Raw genomic sequence first — 26,223 nt, forward strand, 5'->3', positions numbered from 1 at the left:
GAAAGTCGCACCAATATATGAATAAATTAAACATTATTATTCTATATTGGTTGTATTCCAAAGTGGTTCTCTAAAATATCATTGACCCATCGCTATCCGGATCAAGTCCACTTCTTATAACCAGTTTGTGCTGTTTTCGGAAACGCTGTGAAGATGTCTAACATCATGAAGCAAGTTTATCGTCGTCCGAACAAACATCATCATGCCTAACACCGCACCGGTCAAAGTATGGGATCCTTTTCGTCATTTCTTCTGAATAAATTTATTTATTTGCCTTCACTTGACCGGTTCGGTGTGTGCAGATCTTCTAAATGAGGTGAGTCAGTTTTTGAATGTCGAGCCTCGGCTCATAAATATTATGCCTAATGGTGATGAATTAGACCTTCTTAATGGTAAAGAAAAGAAAATCGTCTACTAGCATAACTGTTCTTATATTTTTATCGAAAACCAATGAAAAATCTCAAATAAATAGTGTGTTAAGTGGAACAAATGAAACCCAAAAGCCAATAGGCGTACAATCTTACAGTGGCGGATCTTGATTCGTTTGGTCGTTGCGAGCATTATCTAACCGTAGATGCTAAATGTATGCAATTTACCGCTTCTTGAACTTGAATATGTGCATTCCGTAATGAATCGTTTTATCATTTTATTGCTCATTTAAATCTTAAAGGCATTCTTTTGTTTCAGGGTCCGATGGAGCTGATATGTGGTTGAACTACGTAGGTACTCGTGATTGTGCGTTCTTAAAGTGTGCCATCCGAATGTGTTCATTGATGTCTTGCGAAAATAGTGTTTTACTGTTATGATCACAGAAATTACCGAATTTTGTATTTCAACGCATCTTTGGTCTGTCTGGCCACTTACTGATCAGTAAGCATACGAGATTTCTCTCATACTTATTTTACGGCAAATATGGTAGTTTAGGCGCCAAGAACTCGGAACCCGGATTTTTTCAACAGCAAGTGGATGGCTCTGACGATATTTCAGTCAAACTTCTGAAACTTCTTAGCAACATTCTCTCTTGCAAAAATATTGATGCAAACTTCATTATAACATTACAACAGCATTATAACTAACAAATTTATCCAAAATCTCAAAGCCTCTACCAAAAGTTGAAATTTCAAATCCGGATTGACGATGATCTTTCAACGTGTAGAGGAATAACAACAATAATGAAATATTGCGGTTTCTGCAGCGTTGGTTTGGTTATCATAGGCCGTGCGATTTTTTTTTACAGAGCTACTCTTCTCAGTTCTTTATATGGAACTCCAAATTTAGCCATGGTTGACATTGACAACGCTTTTATTTGAAAGCAGGTCATTTCTGCATACATTTGGTTCATTTTCCCATTAAAAACATTCAGTTTATTCATCAGAAATTGGTTCGAATTCGGAGATTTAAAAAAATAATTCTAAGGGGAAATTTTTGTATTTAGTCTTCATGAACAAGGGGTGAGCCACCTTATTGGACGGCTTGCAGATTTTATTTTGGTTTATTGTTGCATAAGTAACAGTTTTTTTTTGTGGCTTGCTTAAATCAGTTTTTTTTTTCGTTCGAACGTTATTATGCTTCAATATCCATTTTGATAATTACTGATATATCATTTATTAATATAGACTATACATAACTATAATTAATATAGACTATACATAACTATATGGGGGCTCAACCATAGATACATTTTCCAAGCAACACTATTTGTGTCCCAGAAAGTATCAGCAACACTAATTAGTTAAATAGGATCGTGAATTTTCTGATAAAATCTTGTTTCTTTTCAACAACACGATAGAGCATGTTCTTGCTACCTTATTGGCAAATTTTTTCGCTCAAATTGCGACTATTACATATTTAAACTTGACAATTTTGATTTGAACCTTAAAACTTTTCATCATGTTTAACGTTCACTTAGTCCAGGGTTTCTCAACCGGTGGTCCGCGGACCCCTAGGGGGTCGTGACGACTTTTCAGGGGGTCCGCGAAGCCATTGCGGATAAATGTCGGTTTTCTTTATTGCTGAATAAATGTGAAATTAATCTCTTTCGTTTACTTACAAAAGTTTATGATTAGCGGGTTCAGGCTTTTGTTATTTCAAAACTTCATTCTTTTCATTTACCTAATTTCTGATTATTCAATGTCATTCTGTCGATAAGCGAATAAAAGCCAAATTTTACCTTACTGATTTGAGTGAAGAACTAGTCAATGGTCAATCAACGGCTTTGCGTGATTTTTTTTCACTGTTAAGAAAATCTCAAATTTTCACATCTTATGCTTAAGATTGTTTAAGCTGTAGTATTCGCCCATTCAACTCAACAATCCTAAAATAATTATTGAGCTGGTTCATCTGTTGGTCTGTATTGTTTCTCAAAAGCTTTCTTGCACCAAGCAACGATTCCTTGTTTGTCTTGTAGAATAACAAATAACAAATTTGGACGGGTTTTGTGACAGTATTATTTTTGTCACTGTGAGCATAATAGGGTTTGGCATGAAAAGCTCAATAGCCGTGATGGAAAACAACGAACATGTTTGCTGAACATTAATAAAAACAAAACATAATGCTCGCGAGCCTCAGAGTGCTGAATTAATCGCATCTGTCGTTCTCGCGAACAAACGAAGCTTAAGTGATTCGTTCACGTGTTCGGAGCTGTTATGAGTCAATTACGCTTTCGGGAATTCTTCCTTCGGCTATTCCCCCTTTTCTGGTTTTCGTGTCGATTTGATAGATACACAATTGATTTGTCTATCAAAACAATAATAAATCACTTTTTGTTCGGTCACTCATGAGTAAATGTTCGCAAACCTTTTGCGATATGTTCGCACGAGCAGACGGGTGCAAACTTACTCACACCAAGTTTGTTCGCGAATCTATCATGTTTGTGATAGTTTACACTTGTGGGTGCCTCAATAGTGAGATTTGTAAGGCACAACTCGAATGATGTTTTCCTTTCCAGAGAGCTCATTGACTGAGATTACAGTGTGAGTCTACTAGAGATGTTCATTAGAAAAATTCTTGCATTATTTCGACTTAATTCTTGCCAGAGTTCCACAAAATTTCTGGCGAGATCATTAAAAAACAATCTCGGAAGATGCAGGACAAATTATTGTTGGAATTGAATCGATTCGACAATCTATTTTCCCCAAGACCATCGGCGAAATATAGTCGAATCTATCATCATGGTTTTCAAGTAGTTATCCTTCAAAGATTTCTACGAAAATTCTTGACCAATAATTGACAATTTTTTTTTGGAGATATTTGGTGAATTCTTCCAAAGATCGTTATTTGGCTAAGAAGCCAAATAGAAAGTTTCTTTAAATATACAAGCTTTTGAAAATTACTCAGCAAACCTCCTGAATTTTTTTTTTGACATGATTTTTACTGGATTCTGATGATCATAGCAAGATTTTTGTTTCATTTTTGGTGGATTACAGACGTGACTTTTGGATTGCCTACTACGAATCACGCTATGTCTGAACCAGACGATTATAAATATTGAATGTACATCGGTTTTTTTTTCACGCTAGAAAGCAGTTTCGGTCTATATTTTCATATTCGGAAAGTTTCAAAATATTCTATCGGTGAATCGATAAATGGGGTTTTCATAAGTTTTAGTGTGAAAAATAGCTAAAAATTAAAAAAAAAAATCCAAATTTCAACGATAGAATATTTTGAAACTTTCCAATTATGAATATATAACCCAAATACTGAACTCTAGCGAGAAAAAAACATGATGTTCATTTGATTTTTATAATCGTCTGGTTCAAACATAGCGTACGAATATCTTCAGATTAATAATGAGATCTTTGGATGACTTCCATTACATTGCATTTCAAGAATATGCATTTTAAGGGGTCCGCGCGATGGTTGCAGGCCTTCGAAGGGGGTCGCAGCTTTAAAAAGGTTGGGAACCACTGACTTAGTCGATAAAAAACGCCACATGAATTTTACTTTTTAACAATGGGGTTGTTCCTATTTGACATTTCGTAAGGGATACGGAAAACAAAATACACCCGAAACTTGAGTTTAAACCAAGAAGCGTGACAAAATCTTAGAAAACCGGAAAATGTGTTTTTTTTTTACTTAAATCAACGAGAAACAATTAAAAGTTGTGTAAAAATGTGTTTCTGCCTTTAAGGCTAAGTAGCCCGTCAGCAATGATGAGTTTGCTACTTGCAATTTCAAAGTGATAAAACTCAGTCTTGATAGTTTATATTGACTTGAAAAAGTATCACTGTACGCGTTAACATGCATAAAGTATGCTGGTACCTTTTCAGCTGGGTCAGTGCAAAAACAACTGATTTTCTCTGATCCGAAATCGTGAGATGAATTAGCAACAACCATCAACGACGCGTACTAATTTCAATGACGGCCTACTTCGCCTTAACTTAAGCATTCGTTACTAAAATTGAGACGTGAATTTACGACCCTATTGATAATCAAAACCAGAGAAAATATACATAATATGCCTTATACATAGGGAGCCGGATTTTATTGTACACACTTTCGATTCAATTAAGCAGGAGAATTTTTTTTATATCTGAGCTCATATTTGGTCAGAACATGCTTCTTGTTGCAAAATACAAGAAAATTCGGACAAGAAGAAACCTTCCATGCAAAACTGCATCAAGGTAGTGAACAAGTAGTTCTTTACTATATTACACTTCTGAATCATAAAGGCGTAAGGGGTACAGCCTTTCTGCAACATAAATTGAGGAATAAGTAAAAAAAAATAAATGAAATAATGTATCCAGACTCACTATTCTAATGGTTCTTCTGAAGGACCTGATGACAAATTAATCATAAAAGCAACTCAAGTTACTTATAACCTCATTGTACCTTTTTAGTCATAAACTAGAGAAGAAAAATGGGGCGTCACCCAAATGAACACAAGGCTTCTTGCAACAAATTTGGAACTTAATCGGGATAAAAACATGCATGTTACATTTTGTGAAACATGGGTGTATTGCTATTTATATGAAATATCTACACCAGTGATCCTCAGCAGCTGTTTTTCAGCTATTTTTATTTCTGCAATTTGATAGTTCTCGTAATAATTTAGTTCAATATTCTCGGCAGTTGGGTGACAAAGTGTCGAATCCCAAAAAGTCGAACGCCAATACCCAGACAACCAGAATGTACGTATAACGGAATCACCTTTTGCGTTATGCGATGCTTATATGTGGAAAGTTGCACGTATAAGATGGTGCGAAAAGGCTTTATACGTACATAAGTGTAGGCGATATACGTGCATTTTTATATGATGAAAAATAGCATGCAATGCGAGTGTATCGATTTTATTGCGAACTAATCTGTACTCTTCTGCGACTTAATTTATGATAACAAATTTCATTTGACAACTGCTACGGATTGATCCGACTTACTTTGTACGAGTATACGGGACGAAACAAAATGTGCATATGAACTCAGAAAATAACGTTTTATGCGAGGAAACCCATCGATCAAACGATTTCATTCACCATGTAGTGCGGGTGTGATGTAATTTGTATAAATAAACGACTTTGTTCGTTAACTGTTATGCGACTTCTGGTTGTCTGGGAATGTCGAAAGGGGAAAGTTGGAAGGAAAAAAAAAATCCTCGAAAGAATGGTTTTATTCCGAAAAAAATAATTCGATGTTTTAAGATTTGACGTTTTGTCTTTCGATATTTTCTCCCTATACCATTTTCGATAAGTTAAGGAGTAAAACAGCTTCCTGGAGAAACAATAAGCGGGAGTTATCAGTTTAAAAAAAATACAAGCATAAACTTTGGCCGCACTTTGGTGACAACGGATCTATAGAGATCTACAGTTTCGAACATATAAAATACACTAAATGACCGATAACCTATTTTCAAAGAAGGAATGTCACAAATTTTCTCGTTAACATCGGTATCATGCATATCTATATTCCCTATTGGAAGAATGAACAGGTAAGACAGCACAGACAGTAGCGGACTTTGGTGCAAGTGTGCCACCCCTGCTTTTTATAAAAAACTATAATATTTATTTACTCTTTGAGCTTAACAATATGTTCTCTTATAATTCACAATACAATGATCAAAATATGATGAAAATTGCTCTATTTTTCACGTATTTACATCGACTTGTGCAAAGACAACCAAATTTGAGTGATTTTTTATAAGATTTCGTTGTTTCAAAATAGCATGGTGGAGGGTAAATTATTACCAGATTTTTCTAACGTTCTGTACATCGTAAAACTATTCAAATGTGTAAGCTATTGTGGCATTTGAACGAAATAATTATTTAGTTTTACATACGAAATCCAGTTTGGTTAAAATGTATACTTATTGGGGCAAGTGTGCCTCCTATTTGGTTAGCAAAAATTGTTGGAATGAAATTTATAAAAATGTAAACGTCATCAACAAAATCATAATAATAAACCAAAATGAGGCACCAGTAGTAGTTTCTGAAGTATTTTTCTCAAAATATTCAATGATAACATGCTTTTCGGCTTATTGAGTACCGTTTTATATAACTTCATCAATATTTTACCGTTATTTAGTGCTGATCTAGTTTAATATTATACATATTCGCCGTGATATTAGAGTAATACATATATTGTATTAAATGGATACAAAAATAACCATTTTAGTTATTCGAATTGAGTAATAGGGAGTTACGCATGTTTTGAACCTCCCCTTATTACGGTAAACTTAAAATTATTTTTTAAACTATCGATTAGCGTCTGCTTTGTAAGTAATATTAAAAGAAAATAAAGAAAATTTCATTGCAAGTAGAATTACATGCGATGTTCATTCGGTGGCCGTCTTGCCCCATATGGGTGGCACACTTGCCCCATAGTGTCGAAAAATGGGTTGTTTTGGATGATATTTGAGATGCTCCAAAACTAATATTTTTTTAAATTATTTTCTTTTTAAATGGCATAGTGGTTATGAAAAGATGTGAAACTAACATCATGAGGCTAAATTGGTGGATTTTATAAGCTTTAGACAAAGTTAGAGATCAATTTGCTTAAGGTGGCACACTTGCCCCAAATTCCGCTAGCTGACTACAAATGCTGGACGATCCAATCTCATATCAGAATCGCCAACCTGTGTCGCACAACAGATGTAGACTCTAGTGAAGTGACTCGCCGTGTAAACCAAATGAAAAGTCACTTCACTCGAGTCGAGAATTGTCACCTCGCTCTACGACACCGACAATTCTCACCTCACGCCAGTCGTAGAATAAACCCAAGAATCAGATGAAATTGTACTTATTCTGTGCGGCATGTAAGACGAGTCGCTGAGGTGTCGACTCGCTTCCATTTGATTAACATTAGTCGCTCACGTCATTTGAACAGAATGATGGCCCACATCAACGAAAATTCAATTTTTGCCAATGAACAGTTCGGATTCCGCCATGGACATTCGACCACTCATCAACTTTTACGTGTAACAAATTTGATCCGTTCCAACGAATCTGAAGGCTATTCTACTGGTCTTGCTTTTCTAGACATAGAAAAAGCATTCGACAGTGTTTGGCATGAAGGTTTGATTGTAAAATTGAAAAACTTTAATTTTCCAACATACATTGTTAGAATAATTCAAAGTTATCTGTCAAATCGTACACTTCAGGTTAATTATCAGAACTCCAGATCTGAAAGACTTCCTGTAAGAGCTGGTGTTCTCCAAGGCAGCATTTTGGGACCAATATTATACAATATTTTCACATCTGACTTACCTGAGTTACCTCAGGGATGTCAAAAATCTTTGTTTGCGGATGACACAGGCCTCTCCGCCAAAGGACGAAGCCTGCGTGTCATCTGTAGTCGATTGCAAAAAAGTTTGGATATTTTTTTCTTCATACTTGCAAAAATGAAAGATTTCTCCTAATGCTTTCAAAACTCAACTAATAATATTCCCACATAAACCAAAAGCTCTTTATTTGAAACTTTCAAGTAGACATGTTGTCACGATGAGAGGGGTTCCAATAAATTGGTCAGATGAAGTTAAGTATCTAGGGCTCATGCTAGATAAGAATTTAACTTTCAAAAATCACATTGAGGGCATTCAAGCCAAATGTAACAAATATGTAAAATGTCTCTATCCCCTTATTAATAGAAAATCAAAACTTTGTCTTAAGAACAAGCTTTTGATATTCAAACAAATTTTCAGGCCAGCCATGTTGTATGCTGTACCAATATGGACTAGCTGTTGTAATACCAGGAAGAAAGCTCTGCAGAGAATTCAAAATAAAATTTTGAAAATGATTCTGAGGCTTCCTCCCTGGTATAGTACCAATGAGTTACATATAATATCCAATGTTGAAACATTGGAACAAATGTCAAATAAAATAATCAATAGTTTCAGACAAAAGTTATATGTTTAGATTAAGTTAGGTTAAGTATATTCGAAGCGTTTTTTTCTCTTATAAGCAGGTGAAATCAACTCACCTGTAAAAAATCTGAACTGCTACGGCAAATGAAATGTAATATGTTATTAACAAAATGTTAATAAAATCTTAGATTTTTTACCAAATTAGGATGACAGTGTTGTCTAATAAGTCGCTCACGTCACCCGAGGTGAGAACAGCTCCTCTCGACTCACACGCCGCGCAGAATAAGCATGGCATGAAGAGACTGGGTTATTCGGTTGACGCCTACTAAAACAGAACTGAAAAGTGCTACTTTTCAGCACCTAAAAAAGTTCTGAAAAGAAGCACTGTTTCTTTTGGTAGGAAAAGTAGGCCGTTATGTTGATCAACTTCTCAATGAAAAGTTTATTGATTAAACAACGGAATTGCAAAATCCATAAATAATGACCTGTGTAGATTATGGCAAAAATTTCTGTATGTTCTGAAGGCCTGTAGGAGGTTTAAAATACTTATCTTAATCTCATGGTCCATCATAACTTATCAGAAACCACGGGTCTTTTCCCTTTTTTTTTGCTTATCTCGTTTATTTGGCAGGCTCAGGCGCCGTAGGGCATAACAGAGCCGAAATCTTTTCTTTTTTTACATTATTTACATTCTGAAATTTGAACTTATTTTAAAAACTATGTTAGTTTGAGGAAGTTTTAAGGTTAGTGGATACATTTGAAACAGGGAAGGAAAGGATTTTTTGGAATTTCTTAAGCTACTTAGACTACTAAGCTGATGAAGCTTGAAGGGACAGGATGTCCAGATCTGTAATGAAACTAAACAGAAACGGTTTGTGGGAGACACGACGAGAAGAGGACAATTTGAAGGGGAAAAAGAAAGACAGGGAACGAACACAATCAAACCCAGATATTGATACGCTTCAAACAATTTTTTTCCCTTTTTATACGAGAATATTTTGTTCCCAAATAACAAAGTTCAAGAGTACTCCAAATTTATTCTTCCCTATCACTTATGAAACTAGGGATGAATCGATTCAAGTAATTCACACCCAACTACTGTTTTACATCATTGCAGTTTGGACAAAATTGCAGAATGTCGATATAAAAAGTGGTGCGTAGGAAAATCCTATGAACTTCATATGAACAAATAGCTAAAAAGTGGAAAAAATGAAAATTTCACCGATGGAATATTTCCAAACCTTCCGATTATCAAAATATAACCGAAATACTGAACTCGAGCGGGACGACGACATTCAGTTTCCATAATCTGCTGGCTTGGACATAACGTGTTTCTTAATTGATTAACTGAAATCCTATATTACGTTTAGTATGCTATGGGTCCTGTACTATCAGAGTTACCCACAGTATAAAAGATATCCCATTTTATGGTACACACTCTTAAAAATACACAATTTTTTAACATGAATATATATTTTATTTGGTTGAAAATCTTCAATTTTAAAGTTCAATATTCAAAACCTCAGAAGTGGCTATGTAAAACGTGTCGACGTTTGCATGTCTTCTTCTTCTTTCTGGCATTACGTCCCCACTGGGACAGAGCCTGCTTCTCAGCTTAGTGTTCTTATGAGCACTTCCACAGTTATTAACTGAGAGGTTACTGTGCCAATGACCATTTTTGCATGCGTATATCGTGTGGCAGGTACGAAGATACTCTATGCCCTGGGAAGTCGAGAAAATTTCCAACCCGAAAAGATCCTCGACCGGTGGGATTCGAACCCACGACCCTCAGCTTGGTCTTGCTGAATAGCTGCGCGTTTACCGCTACGGCTATCTGGGCCCCGTTTGCATGTATATAATTCAAAATTTTTGTCTTTCGAAGAAAAATACAAAATCTGTAGCTAAATGTAGATAAACTTAGAAATACTAGAGTTATCTTAAATGCCTTAAAAGCAGTCAACTGTCCATAACTTGATATTGAAGGAATCATTGAGTTAGGATGGTATCGATTTATAGAACACAAAACCAGTGCAAATACCATTCAAGGGATCATCATGGTAGCCATGAAAACCAACGTTTACTATGGTTCTCTAACTCGATATCGAGATACGAAATATCGAATAATGGAGAGTTAACTATAATTTCAAAAATAAAAAGAATCCCATTGTATACTGCAAAATTGTACATTCTACTATTACATGTGAATTTAACGGACATGATGCGTTTCAAAGTTTACTCATAGTGATGCCATTATATGAATATGATTACCTACATAAATTCATTTAGTTATAAGAGAACATGTGCACGTTAGCAAAGCTACCAAAACTCTTTCGCAGTAAATTACGAACGATACAGTACATCAGTCGCAAACAGCATCCGGTAGTAAAGTACGATTATTTTGAGTTAATGATACCGAGAGTCTGTATGATCGCACTACTGAATTCAACGTGCATTGCGAACTGGTTCCACAGGTATTGCTAAAATGGTTCAAAACAAGCAATTAAACCATCAACGTTGAGTCGTTGGGTGACTCTGGTGGATCTATACTAGGGAAATGAAAAAACTAAATCATCCAAGTTGAGATCGTACTGTAGGCTGACTGGTATACCGGATTTACGTCCACGTCCATTACCATTTCGCTGGGCGATCTTCCCTACCATCACCACAACACCTTATCAGAACACCACAGTTTACGTTTTGCCAATTACCTACCTCCCATATGAATATGAATAAATGAGTATGAATATGAATGCGATTAAAGTAAAACAGCGGCGCAGAGCCGGGTCAAGCTGAGGGTGAAAAGTTTTTGTGAAATAAATAAAATGACAATGCCTCCATAGAAAATCAAAAACTGCTCAATGGTAAATTAAGCGGTGTACCTTTATAATTTACGTCATGTACAATATAAAAACAAAATTTGTCCATGAATTATATCAGTGGCATCGGTAAAATAACAATTTTTCTAATTTGTGAAAAGTGAAAGATTGCAAGTGAAAGTGATTTTGCAAATTAAATAATCATACATGAAAACTCATTTCCTCTTCCTTGTCGATATACTGTCGACTCAGTGCCGGATTTGGCCTTCGGGGGGCCCGGGTCTGATCTCATAAAGAAGGCCCTTTTATATAAAATTCAGCACGTTTTGCTAAACATCTACAAAGCCGTTACAGTCCAAAGCTCTTTTTGATTCCATTTACTACAAATTTCCAATTTGTCTCCGTTACCAACGCCATCAGAAAATCGGGCTACCACGATATATGTACCTCCCGGATGAGCAGCAGAGGACCCTGATCCCAATCCCTACCATGTTCTTCCTTAAAAAATTGTGACCATTAACCTCGAGTTGCCACGAGTACCGTGGCTCCATCCCATATTAAAGTTATACTGCAAAAGTCAATGAATTGTATACACTAAACATTAATTTCGGTTCCTTAAGCGTTAAAAGCGATTGAGCCTCAAATAAACGAAATAGTAAAAAAAAGTTTGTCTCCGTTTGGAGAAAAAGTATTTACAGTACTGGCAAGAATAAAGTGTGTACTTTAGGCTGATTTTCATACAAAATTATCAAGTTTGGAAACCTCTGCTTGTAGCAAACCGATTGACCGGAAGTTTGAACTGTATGTTGGAAATAACTTCAGATTGAAACTGTGAATAAATTATCAAATTCCATACAAAAGCGTCTAAGTTTTTAAGTTTTTAAACATTATGCCGTAAAAATCCATATTTTGATACTCAGATATTTTGGAAACAATCAATTTACGATAAGTATAATCTTCTACCAAGTTTTTCATTTCATCTAAGTGAAAAATATGGCAAAAGCATGCTTACTTCTAAATATCAAATCAAATCAAAAACACTCCAATTTAAATTTTCTGGCACTTTTTTCAAAATAGTATTCATTTTAATCTTGAACAGAATTTGATCAATTTCCCATGAATTTAATTTCAAGTTATTTATTAGATGTAATTCAAATTTCAGGTCAGTCGATTCGTTAAAATCTGTTATACAGTTCCCTAAACTTTAACAATTTGTATGAACATCGTTGGGGCCCAGATAGCCGTAGCGGTAAACGCGCAGCTATTCAGCATGACCAAGCTGAGGGTTGTGGGTTCGAATCCCACCGGTCGAGGATCTTTTCGGGTTGGAAATTTTCTCGACTTCCCAGGGCATAGAGTATCTTCGTACCTGCCACACGATATACACATGCAAAAATGGTCATTGGCATAGTAAGCTCTCAGTTAATAACTGTGGAAGGGCTCATAAGAACACTAAGCTGAGAAGCAGGCTTTGTCCCAGTGGGGACGTAACGCCAGAAAGAAGAAGAAGAATGAACATCGTATGTATATTCCATGAATTACTGAAGCAAAGCTAAGCTTATAATGGATTCAAAGAAAACTTCATCAAGTATGGCATACAAAATAGAATAGATATTTAAGAATATATATTTAAAAAAGAATTCCTCTTACACTTCAAGTTTCTGATAGAATTGCAAATATGTTTAAAGTTTAAAGTTCTGATTAGAGCTCAAAAAAATCTTTGAATTGAACAGTGATTTACAGGTTTAGCCGTACTTTTTTAGGATCATGCAAAACCGTTGAGCGCATTTTAAATTCCAATATATTGTTTTAAACTAATTAGAGAAGAATTTTGAAGATTTTGGCTCAACATTCATATTTTTTTTATACATACTCAGATTAAATTACTGGGGTCGGTAAAATTTTACTGGGTTTTGGAACTACTGAAAAAGTCAGTAAAATGAAAACTGTCGCCACGCGTAATTGAAAAGCAAATTTCACCATGTTTTATTTTTTATCGATATATGTTATAAAAAAAAAGCTCTCTGCAAAATTTTAGTGAAAAAACTCTGTTTTTCGATTTCTGACATTTTTTCTTAGTTTACTGACTTTTTCAGTAGTTCAAAACCCCAGTTATTTTCACCGAACAGATTAAGTGTGTATATTAATTGATCAAAATCATACTGTGAGATTCAGATATTTGGCGAAGAAAAACAATTGGAAAGTTGGCTGAAACGTTTTAGTTATTTTCAAATGTCTAAGAAGAAAATATTGAAAGGTATTTCAAAATGTTTTTGTTTTAAATTTTTCTTCCTCGGGGGGCCCCCTTAATCGGGGGGCCCGGGGCATTTTCCCCCTCGGCACCCCCCCAAATCTGGGCCTGTGTCGACTGGCTTATTGGCAGAAAAGTTTCTACCAGGATATTTTGTCTTCTTTCAAGTTTAATTTAGTTAACTCTTTTGTAACTTTTTTCAAATAAAAAAAAATGAAAAATGTTTGAAAATTGTTATGTATATAAATATAAATTTGGGAACAACTTCATCGAACATTACATTTTCTACAAAATATTGTAGATGCTCCAAATTGTATTGGAGCTCAAATCCTTCAATCTACTTGATCATCTAAGACTTGAAAAAATTTCTTTTTATTTAGCCAAAAAACAATTCCCCGTAACATCGTTATGTTCATTCAATATATCAGCCACCAGCTCAATCAAGACTCGATTAATGGAACGGAAATGCTTTGGGAATCTTTTCAAGGAGACCACCATAGTAACCATGAAATTTTGTTTTAGTGTGGTTCCACGAGTCGATATTGAATTATGGAACATCGATTCATGGAGGTTTCACTGTAGTTTGGTCTGAAGTCCTTAAAAAGAAAATAACCATCATCGTTTTTCAAATTTTCAAAACCAGTTTTTTCGCTCAAAATCAAAGCAATGTTCATGAAATCTATCATTGAATTGCACCTACTATCTGTAATTCAATGATAGATTTTCATAAGGATTTCTTTGAATTTGAACGAAAAAACTGGTTTTTAGTTTTCGATGATTGCTGATGATTTAATGATGGATTCTTGAGCCTTAAGGCCGCACGGGACGTCATCATAATCACCCTATCCATTTCAAGAAGCAAATCCCAAGAACCACTCCATATATCGATGCGAAAATGTATCACTATGATTCTATATATGTAGTGCACAAGCCAATACATCCTTAGCTTCATCGGTTCACTAAAACTCGAGATTTGCTTCCACAAAGTTTTGATGATTATTGCTAGAGTGAGACGAAAGATAGGGAAAATAACACGGTCTCCCGTGTCGCCTTAATGATTTAGTGAACTAATGACATCATGAAACAATTGAACGTTCATGTTTAGAGATGAATACAGACTTAACGACAATAGTTAAACATCTATCTAATCATTTAAAATCTTAGAATAGAAGAATCCAGTCAGAAATTTGTTATATTACCGTTACCACTGCAGTTGTTTGTGATACCATTTCATTCATTCAATAGTTACACATTTAATGCTTTTATTATGGAGCAGTTTTTTTTATTTTCTATAGAGCATTTTAATTTTTTTACAGATGCATCAAATAGGCTGCCCATGCTAAGCCGCCTGAGATATACGTACTTGATTACGGTTTGCATTGTTGTGCTGGTCATATCGGCGGCACGGGGGAAAAAGAGAAACCCACCACCGCGTGCTGCTGCTGCTGCTGGTTTGCCGATCAACTGTGTAGTTACTACTGGCTGTTACTTAACACTTCACTGGATTCACTCACTCACAAAAAAAAAGTTGTTGGGTTTGGGTTTCTTTCTCTCCACCTTTGAATGGGTAATTTTCACTAGCTCTAAACAATGCTAATTTCTATTCATCCAATCCACACTGTTCCACACTTCACTACTGCGCCGAGGTTTCCTTCTCTTTTCGTACACGGAACAGAAATCGATTTCGCGAGCTTCCCTTCCTGTTTCCCTATGTCATCATCAATGAAGTTTCCTGCAAAACAGTCAATCAGATCGGTCCCATCAGTAAGTAATTCATACTAATTATTCCGCGGCGGCGTGGTTCAAAAAACAACACACACTATCAATTTCACGCACTTCGTTTTCGAAGGTCCGTCTTTGGGCGCTCGCGAGGATGGCAGAGAAAGTAACACACATGCGATTACTGGTTATTACAGCGGTTCTCAATCACGCGATGGCTTACAATCGTAGTTTTGGTGGAAAGTGGTTCCTCAGATCAGTCATTAGTTAGGATACTACATCCCTCATCCAATTTGAATTGGTTTTCCTTGAGTTATATAGAAAAAATATCAAATGACTGGGTAAATAATTGAATACTAACTCTATTAGATCATCATAAATTTGGCTTTCTTTACCAAGTGTTGTGAAAAACTAAAATTTCCATTTTTTACCGATTGAGTGATTTTTCATGAAAATTTCAAATATGAGATTATCTAAGCAGATCTCAAATGAGAGAGAGCTCATAAAATCAGATTTAAGAGTGAGTCTATCAACACTATCTTCGTACCATGAGTTTATTATCTGATCGATTCTAGTTTTGCTTCCTAAAATCTCAGTACGGAATTTTGTTGAACAGACATCTTCAATATGACACATATTGTAACCAACCATGCGCTCAGTAGCTTAAAAAAACCTCTGCCGAAGTGTTTTCAAAGTGTCAAGAATCCTGCTTCCTATGGTTTCTATGACTATACAACACTTGGCTTGGCTGAACTGCGCCATTCAAATTTAAGTCGAAAGACTAAATGTTGAATTCCAAAACGCCGAATGCCAAAATGTCGAAAGGACAAAACGTTGAACGGACATTACGTCGAAAGAAGAATGATTTTCTCCCGAAAGAATTAACGATCAACGCTCCGTCATCGTAATCATCGTCATCATCGAAACTCCAAAAGCAGTTTTTCTGTTCGTTACTAAAAATTGTTCGATGAAAATGTGTTTCGGTTAGAGAACAGAATACAGTGAACACATTTTCCTGTAAATTTTCTTGATTTTGAACGAAAAAACTGCTTTTGAAAATTCCAAAATCATTGACGGATCCTGCCCCCTTAATATTTCGAGGTTTTGTCTCTTTCGACGTTTTGCGATTCAACATATTCGACGTTTAGGCATTCGACGATTTGTCTTTCGAAATTTTGTCCTTAAACCCAAATTAATAATCTGAAATGAGAAGTGAATTTAAACTTGTTTGAACTAAAACTATAAACTTTTGCTTTTCTTTTAATATCTTTGCGTGTTTTAAGGCCGCACGGGACGTCATCATAATCACCCTATCCATTTCAAGAAGCAAATCCCAAGAACCACTCCATATATCGATGTGAAAATGTATCACTATGATTCTATATATGTAGTGCACAACCTGATAAATTTTCAGCTTCATCGGTTCACTAAAACTCGAGATTTGCGTCCACAAAGTTTTGATGATTATTGTTAGAGTGAGACGAAAGATAGGGAAAATAACACGGTCTCCCGTGTCCCCTTAATGGACATATTTTCACTTGATTACATCTTCAACATTATATTTCATAGGAATTCAGCTTTTGATTATTGAATTTATAGGCAAAAAAGTTGATTTTTCAATGATATATTGAATTTTGTACATCAATCCGGAGGGAGGACACCATAAAGCTAATTTGATTTTTGAATCCATAGACAAGAAAAAGTTGTTTTTTCAATGATATATTGAATTATGTACATAAATTCTCTCCCTTGGAGGGGAGGACACCATAAAGCTAAGCGAAATATTTTCATTCAAATCTATACAATTATTTTGAAGAATAGATGTAAAATCTAAGCGCAGAAAAAAATGTATGCTGTCCAATTTCGCTTCGTATCGTTAAATTCAAAAGATTTCACCAAAAAATTTCCATAACTAACAAAACAAAACGGAATTCCGTGGAATATTTAGCAGACAAATTAATTCAAAATAATATTGCGCATTTCTTTCACCACTGGACTATCGCAAAAGTTTTTACAAGTGCGGAAATGCTAACAAAAGTGCGCGATTGCTTCAAATCGAGTCGATGTCTTCAGCGGGGTGAAAGCAAAAATACTGAAACCCTCACCGCTCAGAGAATTCTTAATGGATTCAAATGATTTTTTTGTCAGTTCACTGGCCCACATATCTAGTTTCTAGAAGTGGCCAGAGGACCACGGAAATACTTCCGTGGCCGGAGTTATTCTAGTGGGTTACTGGGTCAAGTCGGGTGAAAAAGGGCTATTTTTTGGGACATGCCAAGTTACCTTTATTTATTTGCAATGACAATCATTTTAAGCCTCTAATACCCAACCCCGCCTTTAGACGGGGTACACTTTGGAATTTTGTGTATTTTTTTGTAGCTCGGAAATCAAAACCTTTTTATTTTTGGCTTAAACCTTGACTCATAACACGTATATGAGAAAGTTTTTATGACTTTTGAAACTTTTTTGTATTTTTGAAAATTGTTTGAAAAATTGTATTCCTATATAACCTACAAAAGCCTGCGGTTTATTAAGCGTGTAATATAAAAAGTCGTACCTTTAATATTTTTCTACTATCAACCTATAGCAGGAGAAAAGCTTTGTGGCATTACAATAATTTCAAACCTGTTTTTCCATTAATTACACGGAAAATAAAAATATTTCCAGAAAAATGTTCATAATTTATTATTTTTTAAAGAACCGTAAAAACTCGAATTTTTATTATTGCCAAAAATCAGCAACTAGAAGAGGCTTCAGGAAAAAATGAAAAAGGATAGGGATGTTCAAAAATAAAAATTATAAAAATCAAAAACCAAAATTCATAGATGTGCAAATCAAAATAAATCATTGCCTAAAACGTGTTTAGAACGATTTTAGATAGCTGAAAATGATATTTAGATCGAAAATAAAAAAATTGGGTATTAGAGGGTTAATTTGCATAAATAATTAAGATCTGATGTTCAACATTATAAATGAAGAGTTATGCACCGTTTAAAATATACCGGATAAGGCCATTCGGACGTAATACCCAGAAGAACCGGCTATAGATTTGTTGGATACTAAACCGTTTCAATTTTAGAAAAGTAGAAATCAAACATAATTGTAACTTAAAATGCGTTCCCATAAGCTTGGAACAAATGTTCAGATACAAATTGGCCACTTTATCGTAAGTTTGAAGCGTCCCGGGACCCAAAAATGATCATTTGTAGGATTTATCAAATGCAAAACTCATAGTTATCCAATTCAATCGTTTCACAAAAGGTTTACAATGATGCAATTTTCTTAAAATTCCGTCATGTAGTGGACACATTATAACTGATTCCAGAAATTATCTGTGACTTGAAATTTGCCTACCTCCAGGGGCACAAACGCACAGTAGCCTTCTCACCCGACCTGACCCAGTGATCCACCGGAATAACTCCGACCACAGGAATATTTCTGCATTCCTCTGTCCACTTCTAGAAACTAGATATGTGTGTCAGTATACTGACAAAAAATCATTTGAATCCATTAAGAATTCGCTGAGCGGTGAGGGTTTCAGAATTTTTGCTTTCACTCAGGCCTATGCGGGTTAAAAATGAGCCTCGATGGTTTGCACACGCTCAAAAAAGAGTTCTGGAAAACGTGAACTGTCAAAAATACACCATGAACTACCATCATGTTTACGCATAAACATGATCTAGTTCACGGTGTATTTTTGGTTGTTCACGTCTGCTGTTCACGGATACGAGAACGGATTTTTTTCTGTGTATAAGGTACCGTCCAAATTAGCGGGGGCTACAGAAGGAAGATATCTTGGATATAAAAAAAAACGAATATGGTTTTTCATGCCTTTCCGGAAGTTATTACAAATGAGTCGAACTAAGCAACTGGAAATTTTAATTTTGATACCTAGTGCCTAGTAGGTTCGGTATCGAGTTTCACAAACATATTAAAATTTCGTTTCGTTTCATCTTTGACAGTACATGACATTCCGTGTCATTCATTTCGTTTGGTATCGACATGAAAGTACGAATTTTCGTGAATATGGATCTATGTCGTTTTTCCCAACGGTCTATTGGTTAATTGTAAAATGATGTTCCTTCAAGAAAATCTATGCTGAGATTTTCAAAAGCTTAACCAAAGTTTATAGTTTTAGAGCAAAAAAGTTGTAATTAATTGAAAATCATATTTTTTTTGAAAATACAGTGCTTGATATACAAATTTGCAATGCATAATGTAGTCAAGTAATGTTTTTTTTTTCATTTTTATTTTTTTATTTGTCTACAGTCTTTGATATTTTTACATCGCACAGACTAAAACTTAATGACTAATTACAGTCTTTGAATTAATGTTGAAATGTTGAAAGGCATTTCTTCAACTACAAAGTCGCCTCTGTTTATGGAATCAGCATCACACCGTTACAGCTTAAATGCTAGAAGTGTTAAAGAAGTTAGACTGACTGCAGGCTTTGGACGATTTGACGATCATTGACACACGAGCCATAATTTTATCTCTTTTATGCGCCCGCATTCACACAACACGCATGACTGTTAGCGTTCGTGGAGGATGATAAGTTAAGGTAGAGAAAAAAAAGACACACACTATCCTCTGTTAGGTGCCGATCACTAAGCGTCACCACATTCGCTGACACTCTCTCATTCTGATCAAGAAACATAAGCGAAAATGTTCCCTTTTCTGTGCAATGTTTGCGACCAAAGGGATGTTATTTGATCCAAGTTCTTACCAATTTAGAGCAGAATATACATCTCTCGAATGTCTCGATATTGTTGTCGTCTATGAGACTTAATGCTCTTGAACGCTCTCTCGTAACGTACCATGCTAGAGAGTGAATAACATTCATAGGGCTCTCCGATTGAGAAGTGCCACGAACTTCTATGGTTCACTAACTGTTACACTCTCCGAATATGGGTCATTCGGCTTATTCGGATCAAAATCCAAACTCTGACTGCCTGACATCTTTGACATGGGCTGTTCTGTTACAGTGTTGGATACATACCGAATAGTTCAACAATAGCTGGGTCGATCTTATAGTCATTTTTTATGATTCTAAGTATTGTGCATTTTTATGATTCTATGTGTTGCCATATAGTGGCAGTATTTTCCCAAAATTGTTATGGTATGTATTTGAATTTTTTCAATAATCATCATGCGTCTTATCCAATTTGGATAAATGTTCTTAAATTCAAAATTTCTAAACCAATAGAATTAAACAGTTTCTTTTTTATCACACGGAAACATCAATGTCATCAAACAAAGTTCATCCGCATTTACAAAAATCTGATGAAGTGCAGTTTTTAGGACACTCTCAAATTAGCTACTCTATGAAACCAATAACCAACAACGATCGCTAAAAAAAACAAAATTAAAAATTATTCAATTGTCAAAGCCCCGTGGTGTTCATGACATTCAACGGCACAGTTAAAAATAACAACGAATTTTTTTTTAATTTATATATTTTCTTTTTTCAGTTTGGAAAAAATCGCTAAAAATTTCAAGAAATTTGAGAATCATGTTGTCTCTTAGTTTCTTCATTCAGATTAATAATAATAACTAAGTTTGTCAGTCAAAGATCAAGAGTAAATAATTGTTGCCTCATGCTTTTCACTCAGGACATTACAATCACTTGCAACGTAAAACGGGGGAACTTTGATAGTTTTTTGGAAGAAAAATTTCGCATTCGATTTGAAAGATTTTTATTTTATATTTTTAAAACAAGTACTGGCACCCTCATTATCGATTGTAGTTAAACGATTGCATAACGATTCATTTAAAATGGACTGATAATTTTTCATTGAATTGAAAGTCTATTTTTGGTTCGGGGTAACTTTGATAATGGGTATATAGACACACGAAAAACGGGAACCAAACTATTGTTGGGTATTATTGTACTTGGAACTTAATTAAAGAACAATAATAGAGAACGTGGATTAGATGTTGTTAATAAAATAATAGAATTTATAGAAAAATCGCCTACAAAAGTTTTCAAATATGCGTGACAAACACCATTATTAGTCTGCATGAATTGGTATGGAATAAGATTTCTGAACAGATATCGCTTGATATTAAATTTTCGACATCGAATTCCACATAAATCCAACGTTTTTGAAATAAAAAAAAAGTAAACTTCGAAGAAAACCGAATGAACTCTTTAAAATTTCATCAAATTACTGTTGTAGTACAGATTGTTTGTACCGGTTTCAAAAATGGTAAAACCTCATTGATTTTTAATATTTTTACAAAAATCTGATGAAGTGCAGTTTTTAGGACACTCTCAAATTAGCTACTCTATGAAACCAATAACCAACAACGATCGCTAAAAAAACAAAATTAAAAATTATTCAATTGTCAAAGCCCCGTGGTGTTCATGACATTCAACGGCACAGTTAAAAATAACAACGAATTTTTTTTTAATTTATATATTTTCTTTTTTCAGTTTGGAAAAAATCGCTAAAAATTTCAAGAAATTTGAGAATCATGTTGTCTCTTAGTTTCTTCATTCAGATTAATAATAATAACTAAGTTTGTCAGTCAAAGATCAAGAGTAAATAATTGTTGCCTCATGCTTTTCGCTCAGGACATTACAATCACTTGCAACGTAAAACGGGGGAACTTTGATAGTTTTTTGGAAGAAAAATTTCGCATTCGATTTGAAAGATTTTTATTTTATATTTTTAAAACAAGTACTGGCACCCTCATTATCGATTGTAGTTAAACGATTGCATAACGATTCATTTAAAATGGACTGATAATTTTTCATTGAATTGAAAGTCTATTTTTGGTTCGGGGTAACTTTGATAATGGGTATATAGACACACGAAAAACGGGAACCAAACTATTGTTGGGTATTATTGTACTTGGAACTTAATTAAAGAACAATAATAGAGAACGTGGATTAGATGTTGTTAATAAAATAATAGAATTTATAGAAAAATCGCCTACAAAAGTTTTCAAATATGCGTGACAAACACCATTATTAGTCTGCATGAATTGGTATGGAATAAGATTTCTGAACAGATATCGATTGATATTAAATTTTCGACATCGAATTCCACATAAATCCAACGTTTTTGAAATAAAAAAAAAGTAAACTTCGAAGAAAACCGAATGAACTCTTTAAAATTTCATCAAATTACTGTTGTAGTACAGATTGTTTGTACCGGTTTCAAAAATGGTAAAACCTCATTGATTTTTAATATTCGAAGCTTTATATCCAAATGTTATTGTTTCCAACTAAAATGGTTCTAATATGATGTGTCATACTAATACTCCTTACTTTTGCATTCGTTTTGCTTAACTGATTAATAGAAATGAAATTAGTTCGTTTAGTATGTTGTGAGTCCCCCACTATCAAAGTTACCCCGTTTTATGGTACCTACAACTCGTATTAACCTCCGATAAAATGTGTCTCGATCAGAATTTCTAGTAAAACAAAGCCAAATCACAATGCTGGCTATAAGGCAACCATAATGTATTGATTATATTTTACTGAAATATCACGCACTTCAACAACACATGTTTTGGGTTACAATTAAAATTTCGCTTATCAGTTTGAGCTTCACATCACATAAAATTCATTAGTCAAAACTGTAACACCAGCTTGTAATTAGCAAACCCTTTGGATTGAGAAACGCTGCCTTCGCACTTAAAGCCATTTTCACCGAGCGCCCGTTAAGTTCAGTCCAGCTTATGGATCCATAAGGCACTTCTCGTGCTAATCAGTAATCACAATGCTGCCAACACGCAACCCATTAGTGTCCTGAAGTAGATGAACCGTAGTAGCACCGAAGAAGTGAAAGATTTGCAACATTAACCGTCAGGCTAATGGAAGGTAACATCACCGGGGCTGGAGACCAGCTTTTTATGATTCGTTATGCTCACATTCACTTTACCGTCCCAAAAAATGTGTCTTTCCCGGTGTGGGCAAACTTTCGAAATCTGCAGCCAAGTTCACACGATATCAGAAATCACCACAGGGTCTCTTCTTCGGCCGGATCATCTTCTGGGCTCTGCGAAAACGAGTTTCGTCGGCTTAAAATAAGTCCATATCACTGTGGAGTCCAAATCATGGGCACATGGATCGCCATCGACGAAACACCTGATCACAATCGCATCACGATGATAAGCAAGCACACATTTTCCCCCTCAATCACCAGCAACAGAACGAGAGAGAGAGCAGCCACCGAAAGTATCACGAAGCCAAGTGATACTCAAAGTGATAATCACGACAATCAACCAACAATCGGAACGGACGGTCGGGGGGAAAAAGCTCGACCATCTACTGGGTCGGCTACGGAAGAACTAAACATTCACGTTGGCTGTTGCACAGTTTTATACCACGGGCAGCAGAAAACACTGCTTCTCAAACAGGCAAACAAAACGAATGGATGGCGATGATGATGATGTTGAAGTCGACGACAACGACGACTGAGACCCAGCGTGTTTATAGTCTACATCTTACGCTGCAAAATGCTGCGTTTACTCGCAGACGTTTTTTGCTGAAACACCGCTCGCTCAGTTTCTCATCTGCGCAAACTTTGCACGATCTTCTCCGGATCGTGTGCGAGAGTTCGACCCACATCCTAATCTATATAGGGATTACGATTCTGATTCGAAGGGGATCAATTAATGGCAGTGATGAGTTACTTTCTTTTTAAATTTACTTTTTTTTCATATAACAAAAATTCAGAAGTTAAATCAATAAAGCAGTACAAAAAAACGCGAAGTCTAAGAAATTCAACACAAGGGCAGTTGAATTCTAGAGAAGACTAGTTATACTTGTTCGGCTTTATTTTCTCATATTCTAAAAAAGTTTTATTCAAAGTAATTTTGTGCAGTACTTCGTGCATACAAAAGACAATGGGCGATTTATTCATATTATGAATAGAATGCATTAAAGATGAGTTTACTACATTATCGGTAGTAAATGCCACATTTTGCTTTACTAAATACACCTTTCAAACATACTACGAACAGCGTGTTGGTATGAATTAAAGTAGAATTTATTACAAATTACTGGTTGTTTGCTTCGGGGGCTGCTATTCATGCTTTAAGATTGCGATGTCGAGTGAAATAATTTACGTTTGAGTAAAACCTAAGAAAATACAATGTGAGTTTTGAGATTTCTAAAGGTATTCTGATATTTCCATAGAAAATTCTCGGATTATAATGGGAATATCTACAGGGATTACCGTTGGAATTTTCGTAAGAATTCTTACCTTCCGGTAGTTGGTCTAGGATAGTCGTTGGAATTGTGGACAATGGTAATTTATCAGAAACACTTTGAATGGTTCGTCGCTACATGTGTCGGCATTAACATTAACTCATGATTTTCATGATAAATAGAACATTCATATTTCCTTCGCTTGTTTTTGTATGTGTAAAAATCTTTGAAAGGTTTGTCACAAGAGATGTCAACATACTTGTGGTTTACATTAGAACAAGAAAATTTATGTATTTAAATTTAGGTTGCATAAGTCGCAAGGTGCAATAACAAAATTAATGAATAACTCAATCAATATGAACACGTCACAATTTTAATAAAAAAATACATGGAAGAAACTCACCAATTGATGAGCTGAAACTGGATAATGTGAACCTTGTCGTATGTTGATTGTGCAAAATGATTGGTCAATGCAGAAACCTGACCAAAAAACTTCTCGAAATCATACTAGAAAAAACAACGAACGTTTTCATCGAAGTAGCCAAAACGCACTCCAAAAAGGTTCTCTTCATCTTGTCGCTGATTATGCTGTGTAAATTGGTAAATTTCTGCTAAATGACTAAGCAAAACTTTTTGACTTCAGGTTTTTGATTAGCGAAAACACGTAACATTTAGCAAAAGCACAATCGCACCTCACCAAGCTTGCTGCGATCTCTATTCACCTGAATTCTAGAATTCTCTACAAATTGTCAGAGTGCTCACCAGCACTTGAAAGGTTCTCACAAGAAATCCAAAAACGTTTTAACGAAATATCAGGATCCGGATACCCATTGAAATAAAAAAAAACAGGAATTATGAAAATTCTACAAGAATCTCCCTGTCACTGACATTTCATAAATTTTGTTACCAGAATCTCAAGAACTATCCCTAGTAACATTTTAGATTCTAACTGGTTTTATTTATGTTTATGATAATTTTATCGATTTTGGTTGGAATAGAAATAGTGACGCACCTCAGGTAGAAGAATCGTCGTTTGAGAAGCAAGCGTCGTCGTAGGTAAAAGTGTGGAAGATTTGTTGTGAGGTATAATATTTGTGTAGGATGTTGAATTGTAAAAATAGATACCTGGTTTGAATAAAGAGAGTTGCAGCTGCTGATTGAGGTATCAGTCAGTTAGCTGCCCAGTTGAAGGAGACATCTACTGTATTGTATTTCTTTATGATTTGCAATCGGATGTGGACGGGCTAGCCTCGCTAGGATCTGCGTGGTCTTAGCGGACTAGCACTTCAAAAATACTGCAGATGCACCACATAAAACTTAATTTTTAATAAAACCTTGGTAACAGTTTTATGAAACTCTCGTACAGTTTTATTAAACTCCAAGAACACGCTGTTGAGCAATAGTAAAACTCTTGGCCGAGAATATTGTAGTATAAGAGATTGAGCCATAATGAAAATGAAAAAACAAGCATAAGCTTTTAAAAGATACAGTCTTCCACATCATGCGACTGTTCATTGGTTGATCGACTGAACCAAACAACAGACAGCTGTCAAGGATGAACGGGAAAGCAAACGTATAAAAGAACACCGCCTGATGCGGTCACATCAGTTTATCGACGATAGTTGAAGCGGACGGACGAAAAGGAGCAGCAGTAGCAGCAGCGGAACAACAGTGGAGAAAGCTACACCGCTCCGACGATGAGCAAGCGGGTGGCACCGCCCTCTGTTCGTCGGAGCGTCGAGACACAGCAGAGCAGCAATCGGCGCCCAGTGTGTTCCTCACTGCGGCCGTCGAAAGAAGCGGATTTAATAGAAATAAAGCTGCTCTGGTCACGACATTGGTGCAGTATATTCTCCCAGAAGTAAGTATAATGTGAATTTGGCAGTCTGGCGTGAAAAAGGACAGACATGCTGAGAAAAGAGTTAAACTGGCGAGATAAAGGACAGTTTAACTGAAAAGGCTAATGAATAAGCTATCGGAA

The 26,223-nt window shown here is 35.3% G+C and overlaps 1 protein-coding gene across 6 annotated transcripts in view; it reads right to left on the reverse strand.

Annotated features, from left to right (window-relative positions):
• The window catches only part of LOC5572559 (endothelin-converting enzyme homolog), a 129,878-nt gene extending 106,474 nt beyond the window's left edge, over positions 1-23,404 (reverse strand). The window contains exons 1-2 of one of the 6 annotated variants that reach the window (XM_001654022.2): positions 23,233-23,389; positions 14,724-15,092 (exon numbers count right to left, since the gene is read on the reverse strand). In XM_001654022.2, coding sequence (XP_001654072.2) covers positions 14,724-14,755 — 32 coding nt within the window. In that variant the 5' untranslated portion in view covers positions 14,756-15,092; positions 23,233-23,389. Of the gene's footprint in view, positions 1-14,723; positions 15,093-22,960; positions 23,039-23,177 lie in introns of those variants that run through there. The other 5 variants (XM_021849955.1, XM_021849953.1, XM_021849951.1 and 2 more) reach the window with 5 other exon arrangements.
• Between the last annotated feature and the right edge of the window lie 2,819 nt (positions 23,405-26,223).

Source organism: Aedes aegypti, chromosome 3 (genome assembly GCF_002204515.2).
Source record: "Aedes aegypti strain LVP_AGWG chromosome 3, AaegL5.0 Primary Assembly, whole genome shotgun sequence".
Classification (NCBI taxonomy): Eukaryota; Metazoa; Arthropoda; class Insecta; order Diptera; family Culicidae; genus Aedes; species Aedes aegypti.